The following is a 10,133-nucleotide window of genomic DNA, read 5'->3' as shown; positions in this document are numbered from 1 at the left end:
GTAGTGCTCCTTCGAGTATCTTTGTCACCTGCCATATCTGCATCAACATACCCTTCTAGAAAAATATCAGTTCCTCCAAAATACAAAGCATTTGTTGTTGTCCCTTTTAGATACCTAAGTATCCACTTCACAGCTTGCCAATGCTCTTTACCTGGGTTGTCCATAAACCTACTCACAACTCCCACTGCATGTGCAATGTCTGGCCTTGTCCAGACCATAGCATACATTAGAGAACCTACCGCTGCAGCATATGGAACTTTAGACATATAGGCTATCTCCTCTTGTGTCTTTGGACACATATCCTTCGTTAGTTTAAAATGACCAGCCAAAGGTGTAGAAAATGGTTTTGCATTTTGCTTTGCAAACCTTTCTAGTACCTTCTTGATGTAATCTTCTTGAGATAGCTTTATTGTCTTCTTCGTCCTGTCCCTTGATATTTTCATACCAAGTATCCTCTTTGCAGCACCTAAATCTTTCATTGAAAAAGATTTGGACAGCTCCTCTTTTAGGTCTTTGATGTCCTGCATGTTAGCACTTGCAATCAACATGTCATCAACATACAACATTAGGATGATGAATTTCCCATCTCCCAAATTCTCCGTGTAGACGCAGTGATCCGAGTTGCATCTTGTGAATCCATGATCCAACATCCATCGATCAAACTTCAAGTACCATTGTCTTGATGCTTGCTTTAAACCATACAAGCTCTTCTTTAATTTGCAAACCATTTTCTCCTTACCTTTTACTTCATACCCCTTTGGTTGAAGCATGTAGATTTCCTCCTCTAAGTCACCGTGAGGGAATGCCGTATTTACATCCATTTGCTCGAGATTTAGATCATGAGCAGCCACAAGGCTTAAGACAAGCCTAATTGAGTTCATTTTTACAACAGGAGAAAATATTTCATTGAAGTCAATACCTTTCTTTTGAGAAAAACCTTTTACCACAAGCCTAGACTTGTACCTTTTCTTCCCACCTTCTTCTTCCTTTAGCTTGTACACCCATTTGTTTTGAAGTGCCCACTTACCTTTAGGCAACTCAACCAACTCCCATGTTTGGTTGCGATGTAGTGAGTCCATCTCCACTTGCATGCTCTTCGTCCATTCTTCTTTGGATTCATGTTGCATAGCTTCTTCATATGATTCCGGCTCTCCAGAATCTGAGATCAAGAGATGGTTGAAGGAAGGAACAAACCTTTCTGGAGGTCTACTTGCTCTTGTAGATCTTCGGGGAATAGGTTGAGGCTCCTCATTTGGTTGACGTTGTTGCACATTGTCACCGTTTGCAGTCCTTGAGTCTTCACCGTCCTCAAGCTCCATGTACTCATCACCTTTTCTTTTGTTTGTTTTCTTTCTAAGTAATCTTTGTACATATTTTGTTCGTTAAAAATTACATCCCTACTCCTTAAGATTTTACCATCTTCAGGATTCCATAGGCGATACCCAAAGTCTCCTTCTCCATAGCCAATGAAGAAACACTTTTTGGACTTTGCATCTAACTTTGATCTTAGGCTTCTATCTATGTGCATGAAAGCCTCACACCCAAACACTTTGAGAAATGCATAATTCACCGGTTTACCTATCCATGCCTCTTCTGGGACTCCCCCATCCAATGCCGTTGAGGGTGATCGATTGATTAAGTACACATACGTACTTACAGCTTCCGCCCAAAGCTCAAGCGGTAGGCCTGCATGTAGCCGCATGCTTCGTGCTCGTTCCATGATTGTCCTGTTCATCCTTTCCGAAATCCCATTTTGTTGAGGTGTCCTTGGGGTTGTCCTTTGCCTCCGAATGCCATTGCTAGCTTAAAAGATTTCAAAAGCTTGGCTGCAATATTTGCCTCCATTATCAGATCTGAGGCATTTAACCTTGGTACCTGTTTCATTCTCCACAAAGGCTTTCCACCTTTGAAATATGGAAAATACAATAGAAACTCTACACACACAATCAAACATCCCTTTCATGCTTTCAAAATCAGATCTAAACATGCTAAACACAAACTTACACACACACATTCAATCAAGCTATGCCAATATACTAAATAAGGAATACTAGATTGATGTAAACAAGATCAATAGCATAAACACATAGAGTAGAGAGGAGAAGAAGGAATTTGCATAACAATGGCTTATAGCCTAACTCCCAAAGTGCCTAACTCTCAATGGACTAGTTTTCATAAAGTGACTTGTGCCAATTTTAGGCTCCTCTTTACAAGCATGTCATTGTCATCAACATTTTTACAAGAGGTCCTTACCATGAGCATTATTCTAAACTAACTTATCCCATGCTAAGCCTATATCCTGACTCCCAAAGTGCCTAACTCTGACTGACTACTTTTATTGAAGTGACTTGTGCCAATTTTAGGCTCCTCTTTACAAGCATGTCATTCTCATCAACATTTTTACAAGAGGTGCTTCCCTTGAGCATTATTCTAAACTAACTTATCCCATGCTAGGTTGTGTAAAAACTAATTTACCGGGTGGCGGCCACAACGGCAAGCATAGCAAAAATGTAAGACTACTTTTCTTTCAGCTATAATCTACATTTCATTCATCTACACATTGGTTAAGTCATTAACCACACGAACACCAATCAACTAAATGAAGTCTAGCTATCCCTAATTTACATGATGATGCTAAATCACACCAACACGGTGATTTCTAAGCATCACAAGTCCATCACTCAAGAGGACGGACAAAATCTCAACAAATATTATCGAAGGTCTATCCATAATCATAGTATGCCTTTTCAATTATAAAAATAATAATAAATTAAAAAGCTATCCTATAGGAATTCAAGGAAATATATCATGGATAACTAACATGAGGCAAATAAAGAAAAATGAAAAGATAAGACTAAGGTTACTAAACCCTCTCTCCTCATATCATGCTAGAAATGTGAGAGTGAGACAAAACAAGATGGAACAAGCCACTAAATAAACATGACGAAACTAATATGAGGAAATGAGGAAAATAGGGAGAAAGATAGAAGAGAGATAGTGAGGATGTGGATGATGGAGAGCTTACAAAGAGCGAGAAAGAGGCCCTTGTATGCTCTAGATAGAGGCTTGTGACATCATCAACTGTATCAAGCAGGTTTCCACTAGATGTTTGTAAGACATATGCCAACATTACTTGGGCTTCCATGGGGATAATCATACCCTTCTTATATGAGTTCATTCATCTCAAAATCATCATTGTAATAACTAGCAAAATGGCTCTATGGCTTTACCTAGATCTTCCTCTTTAACATTCGTAAATTTCAACTGGGTTGTATCTATAAGTGATGGCAGTTGTACCCCCAACATTGACTTCAACCTCTCATTGCACCACCTATTGAAGGGGCTATACCCTACCCATTGAAACTTGTTGTCCAAGGTGTACATGTTAGGATACCTCGATTTGCTAGCTCTAAAAGTAGTAGCAATGGTGGCATGGTTGCCCCCACCTTTGATACACTTTTCACCATAGACCAAAGCTTGTAGTTACTTAGCAGCTTCTTGTGGGATGATTGCCATTACATATTCCAAAACGATATGGTCAACAATGTGGATTCGGCCCCATTTATATGGAGTGCTATCTCTCACCTAATGCCTCCTGCATCATATGATCATGCCTTCTAAGGCCTCAAAGTGCACATGCTAGTTAGAATCAAAATTCTACATGAGAAGGTTTGTAACATTGCTATGTGAACAACATAAAAATACACATAATGCACATATATATCTTTTGGCTATGCCAAAACCCAAGCATATTGCTCATGCAAAGAGCACATGAACGAAATGGAACACATGTGCACATGAATATATAATACCGATTGGTCATAAACGATCTCAAGCCCCTTGCACAAATGGTACAAATTTCATTAAGGATGTGCAAAGTTGTATGAAAAACAAAGCTTGTATGGGGTCATAAAAGTATTAATAGCGTAGAGTTTTGATGCATGTTGCCTAGTCACCTTCCTTGCTTTTGTCTAGCTAAATCCACCCTCAATCTAGTAACTTGGATCTGTTTGTTGGGATGTCGAAAGTTCGAAACTTCTCACCAAAGCTTCTCTTTCATTAACTGACCCTCAATAGGGTAGAGGAGCCAGTAGGGGGACGGGTAACTTGGGGAGCTTCAATCTCTTTCCTCTGAGCTCGACTTCTTGTGCTTAGGGTAGAGGAGCCAGTAGGGGGACGGGTAACTTGGGGAGCTTGAATCTCCCTCCTCCGAGCTCAATTTTTTGCGCTGAGTAGCTCAATTTAATCGCCTTTTCATAAGCTTTCAGGAAAAATAATTTGGGATTGGTCGGGTTTGAAAGTCGGTAGTCACGGCGTGATTTTCGGAATCAAGTGTATCAAAAATCGGCGTGAATAAGAACACCAATGGGGGCCAAAAGAGGTAAAATACAGCCACAACGTCTTGAACCCACACCCTGGCCAATGAGAAGGCTTTATTTCAAATGAACTAGCCGTTTCAACTCCACTTTTTTGTGCTTCTTTTAGTCCCCAAACATATTAAAATTAGGGGTTCATGTGTCTTTTCTCTGGGGGCCGTACCACAACTGGCCCCTCTACCCTAGCTGCTCATTTTAATTGCCTTCTCACAAGCTTTCAAGAGAATTAATTTGGGGCTGCTTGGATTTGAGAGCTGATGGTTGCGTCACCATTTTCAGAATCATGTGTATAAAAATTCGGCATTAATAAGAAGATCAACAGAGACCAAAAGAGGTAAAATGTGACCACGGAGGCTTGAACCCTCACACTAGCCAGTGTACTGGCGTTATTTCAAATCAACTAGCCATTTTGGCTGCTCTTTTTCGAGCTTCTTTTGGTCATCAAGTGTATATATTATGGTTTTATTTGTCCTTCCTCCGTACCACAACTGGCCCCTCTACCCTAGACTCTAGAGGCTTGAAGAAATATCTAGTGAGCCCCAAGAAGGATCTTTGCATGAAGCCTTTAACTATGGAGGAAGGAGAGGAGGGATAAGGCCACGTGGCATGGCTATGGGATAAAATGAGAGGAAGTGAAAAGGAAAAGAGAGGTGATGAAGACTTGAAGGGGTGAAGCTTAACCCCTCTAGCTCTCTCTCTGGATTCCTCTTCTCTCTGTTTAGGGTTCGGGAGGGGCTCGCTTCACCACCCTCTTCGAAGCTTCAAGGTTTTTCTCCGCTGCTTTGCTTGAATTTTGTCGAATTTGCACCTGGTAGGTGTGTTTTTTTTGAGCTTTTCTGTTGTCTGTGCTCTAATTCCAGGTTTTTAGCTATGGCGATGGAGACTTCCGCTGCTTTCCCGAATGATGTTACCAAGGAGGCATCCTCTATTAGCGAAGAGGATTTGACCTCTTTGGATGCAGCAAAAGGCGAGTCTTTGGATTCATCCAAAGGCCAGCAAGGTGGGGATGATGCCGCTCAGGACAGAAAAGAGGAAGAAACTTTACCTGGCGAGAAGCCAAAAAACGCTGCAGATCCAGAAGGGGTTTATGTTGATGCAGAGATCAGAAAGGCTTCTGAAGATGACGATGGTATAGATGATGAAAATGGTAGTGTTGAAAGTTACGACAGTGCCTTGGAGCGTATTGCTGTTGTGTCTAGTGGTGACCCAGCCAGTCCTGAAGCTCCTTCATCTCCTGTATTTCAGCCTGCTGAGACCCCCCAGCAGACTGCCCTCAGGCAACTCAACTTATGGAATAGTGGAGTCTCTTCACTAGACTCTACAATATTGGAGAATGCCAGTCCTGTAGAATTCAGGACCCTTGTTACTCAAATTGCACAATCTCAGGGTCTTCTTGCTGATAGCGAGGATGTCGAGCACGTGTTTTTAGCTCTTTTACCCTTGGTAGAAGCGAAGGAGAGCACGGATGTGCAGGGTGAGGCTGAAGGTGAGTCAAAGGGTGCCAATGATGTCACTGCTGGGGATGGAAATAAGGATAGTGGTGTTGATGCTGATGAAAGTAGGCAGGAGGTTTCTAATGTGGATCATGCTGGGGAGTATGTCGAAGAAAGTACAAGGGGGATTCCTTCAAGCCATGCCGAATCTAATGGTGATGTTGCAGTTGATGGAACTGGTGAACTGGATAAACAGCCCAAGGAAGTCTTGCAAAGCAAAAGTGTGGCAGACATTGATATGAAAAAAGAGAATTTCACTTCATTGCAAGAATCTGCCCGTCATCAAGAGGATTTTTCTAAAGAAACCACGGAAAAATTGGATAAGGAAGGTGTCAAAGATAGTCCTGGCGATGATACTTCAGGAACAGGAACTCAAGTCACTAATTATGAGCCAGAGCCAGAAGTAATTGAATGGGATAACTCTGACGCGGATGACCTTGGCAACCTCAATGGTGGAGACCCACCTTCTCAGGGTAAAGAGCCTAAGGAGACTCTGGATTTGGGCACTGTCGGTGCTGCAGGCTTGCAGCAAGAGAGTGAGAGTCACAATGATCCCCAGGGGCAGGTTGAAGGTGCAAGCAATGCTACGGCGAACAGTGTTGATGAGCCAAAGGAAGAAAGTCCACGAGGGGATGAAGCGTTGCAAGTTGGTGGTCAAGAGGAAGGCCCAATTGTCTTGGAATCAGGTGCCCAGCCAGATTCGGTGTCTGGTGTTAAGTCAGCTGGTCCAGAGGAAGTGTCCGGGGATGCCTCTATGGAGAGTATTGGAGCTGTTGACAAGGAGGCAAGTGGGGACGATGCAGGTGCTGACTCTAAAGGTAATGAACAACTATTGACCAATGTTGTAGCTGAGAGAGAAGGTGATGAAGCTACACCAGAAGAGTTCAATGTTGATGACGGCAAGGCAGAAACACTAGAACATGGGTCTGTGGAAAGTGGGAAAGCTGACTCTCTCAAAGGTTCAGAAGGAGAGATTTTGGAAGGCACAGCTATTGGCGCCACAGAAGTAAGCGGGGTTCTTCAGGCCGGTGAAGAACCTTCAGCAGCAGAAAGCCCAAACCTTGCAAATAATGAGACCTTGGAGCGTGAACTTGGTCAGGAGCAAAGTGATCTCTTGAAGGAAGAGGAGTCGCCAAGTTTTGAAAATACTTCTGTTGAGGGAGGAGATTCTGCTACAGCTTCAGCTGTGGTTGCACATACTGGTTCTACTGCAGATGAGTCCCCTAAAGACATGTCTAAAGGAGAAGATTCTGACAAAGAGGTTCCTGTCGATACAAAGGTGGCAACAGCCTCAGCAAATGATTCTGCCTCATCTCTGGGTGGTGCAGGACCATCTTTACCTGCACGCCCTGCTGGCCTGGGACGCTCTGTGCCCTCATTAGAGCATGCTCCACGTGCAGTGCAACGCAGTGGTGGTGCGCCAGCTTCAACTCGACAAGCATCTGTATCTAATGAAGAGAATCAGTCAAGTACTGATGTTTCTGAAGGGAATGAAGATGCACGGGAGAAGCTGCAGATGATTCGCGTTAAGTTCTTGCGCTTAGCACACAGGCTTGGCCAGTCTGCCCACAATGTGGTGGTCGCTCAGGTGCTTTATAGGCTAGGTTTAGCAGAGCAGCTGCGTGGCGGACGAGGCTCAGGCAGATCAGGAGCATTTAGTTTTGAGAGGGCGAGTGTGTTAGCTGAGGAGCAAGAGGCTGCAGGTGTAGATGATTTGGAATTTGGGTGCACAATCATGGTTCTTGGGAAGAGTGGTGTTGGAAAGAGTGCTACCATCAATTCCTTATTTGATGAGATAAAGTCTGGAACAAATGCCTACAGTCCTGCAACAAACAAAGTTCAGGAAATAGTAGGAACTGTGCATGGCATCAAGCTAAGAGTCATTGATACGCCGGGTCTGCTAACCTCTTTTGCTGATCAACGTCGTAATGAGAGGATAATGTCATCAGTGAAACGCTTCATTAAAAAGTCTCCTCCTGATATTGTGCTCTATTTTGACAGATTAGACATGCAGAGTAGAGATTATGGTGATCTTCCATTGCTACGAACAATTACTGATACTTTTGGCTCTGCAGTCTGGTTCAATGCTATTGTTGTGCTCACTCATGCATCTTCAGCTCCTCCAGATGGTGCCAACGGTGTGCCCGTGAGTTACGAGATGTTTGTTGCCCAACGGTCTCATGTGGTGCAGCAGACTATTCGCCAGGCAGCTGGAGACATGCGGCTTATGAATCCAGTTTCTCTGGTTGAGAATCATGCTGCTTGTCGGAGGAACAGAGCAGGGGAACGTGTTTTACCAAATGGTCAAGTTTGGAAACCTCAGCTGCTGCTTCTCTGCTTTGCCTCAAAGATTCTGGCTGAAGCCAATTCTCTTCTGAAGCTGCAGGACAATAGCCCGACTAAGCCCTTTGGTGTTCGTTCTCGGGTGCCACCCTTACCTTTCTTACTTTCATCACTGCTGCAGTCACGAGCTCAATTGAAGCTCCCTGATGAGCAGGTTGGCACTGATGATGAATCTGAAGACGAGAGTGAGGATGAGGCGGAATCAGACGGTGAGGAGGAGTATGATGATTTGCCTCCTTTCAGGCGGTTGACCAGGGATGAATTGAAGCTGCTAGATAAGGAACAAAGGAGAACATATGCTGAAGAGCTTGAATACCGAGAGAAACTCTTCATGAAGAAGCAGTTGAAGGATGAGAGAGCCAGGAAAAAGGAGCTGAAGAGAAGGTTAGCTGCACTTCCTAAAGAGGTGGCACAGTATGCTGAAGAAAGTCTTGAAGATGAGAATGCGGCAGCTTCAGTGCCTGTTCCAATGCCAGACATGGCATTGCCACCATCTTTTGATTCGGATAACCCAACTTACAGGTATCGCTATCTTGATGCAGCCAATCAATGGCTTGTAAGACCTGTTCTGGAGACTCATGGTTGGGATCATGACAGCGGTTATGATGGTTTGAATGTTGAGAAGATGTTTGTCGTCTCCCAGAAGATACCAGTGTCAGTCTCAGGCCAGGTTACCAAGGACAAGAAGGAAGCAAACCTGCAAATGGAGTGTGCAGCATCTTTCAAGAATGGTGAAGGAAAGGTCACCCAAGCTGGTCTTGATGTCCAAACTATTGGGAAGGACCTTGCATACACTCTACGGAGTGAGATAAGATTTGACAATTTCAAAAGAAATAAAACCACGTGTGGCCTTGCGGTCACCCTTCTAGGTGACACTGTTGCTGCTGGTATGAAGATTGAAGACCGACTGTTGATAGGGAAAAGGGTAAAGCTAGTTTTCAATGGTGGGGCATTGACGGGGCGAGGTGATACTGCGTTTGGAGGGAGTTTAGAAGCAACTATCAGGGACAAAGATTACCCCATAGGTACATTTCTCTCGACTTTCGGACTCTCTGTTATGGACTGGCATGGCGATCTTGCAATTGGAGGCAATATGCAGGTGCAATGTAAGGTTGGCAAGACCATGGCAATTGTACGCGGGAACTTGAACAATAGGAGAGCTGGTCAAGTTAGCATACGAGTCAGTAGCTCTGAGCAGCTGCAGATGGCCTTGATAGGGCTGATTCCATTGCTACGCACATTAATCAACAACAGAATTCTCAGCTCGAACTAAATCCCCATACGGGATGAGCTTCGTAGTTCCGTTTTTGGTACGGCTGAAGAGCGCTGAGCAGTTTTATCGGATGTGAGCTAAGGGTGTTTCTTATTTAGAGCAGGGAAGCTAGGAGTGTCTTTTCATTTGAGCTTATATGTATGTTCTTTTTCTGTTTTGAGCCAGTTTCGAGCTTTGGATTGTACTGGATTGTACGGTCTTGTATCATTTATTGAAGCTCAAGGGTTTGGCCAATATTTGCAATAATTGCAGGCATTTGCAAGTCTGAACTTTGTATGGAGACGCATAAGAATTTCGCTCTTCTAATGCTCAAGCTGTAGTTGACTGGCTGTCTCTCTTTAATCGTTTGAACTTTCAAGCGGGACGGATTGCAGGTGGTTTGGAAATCTGGCTCTCTCTCTTTACTCGTTTGAACTTTCAAGCGGGACGGATTGCAGGTGGGTCGGAAATAGATTTTTGGATTTGGCTCAAGCTGTGGGTCGTCGTCATTAAGAGGTAAGCGGGGTTAAAATGGTGCAAACCTTTGCGAGTGCATAATGTCAAGAGTTAATTTTCTTATTTTGCCTGGCACAATGTTGTTTACCATGAAAGTGGAACAATTTTGTTAAATGCATGAGAATTTACGTCTGTCTTTAAAGCAGGGCAGGC

General features: G+C 43.7%; 1 protein-coding gene across 1 annotated transcript; it reads left to right on the top strand.

Moving 5' to 3' along the window:
- The first annotated feature begins 4,989 nt into the window (after positions 1–4,989).
- LOC147431820 (translocase of chloroplast 101, chloroplastic-like) lies at positions 4,990–9,814 on the top strand. Its single transcript, XM_086494291.1, has 2 exons — positions 4,990–5,142; positions 5,237–9,814. Exon 2 carries the CDS (start codon positions 5,247–5,249, stop codon positions 9,483–9,485), a length of 4,239 nt encoding a protein of 1,412 aa, XP_086350417.1. The 5' UTR covers positions 4,990–5,142; positions 5,237–5,246; the 3' UTR covers positions 9,486–9,814.
- The last annotated feature ends 319 nt before the right edge of the window (positions 9,815–10,133 follow it).

The sequence above is a fragment of the Adiantum capillus-veneris genome, chromosome 21, assembly GCF_014529385.1.
Source record: "Adiantum capillus-veneris isolate H3 chromosome 21, ASM1452938v2, whole genome shotgun sequence".
In the NCBI taxonomy this organism is placed as follows: domain Eukaryota; kingdom Viridiplantae; phylum Streptophyta; class Polypodiopsida; order Polypodiales; family Pteridaceae; genus Adiantum; species Adiantum capillus-veneris.
The sequence above is the reverse complement of the archived record's forward strand: the minus strand, read 5'-3'. Positions and strand labels throughout refer to the sequence as shown.

Excerpts from the sequence above, each read along its gene's own strand:
- LOC147431820 (XM_086494291.1), top strand. The coding sequence starts at position 5,247 with ATGGCGATGGAGACTTCCGCTGCTTTCCCGAATGATGTTACCAAGGAG.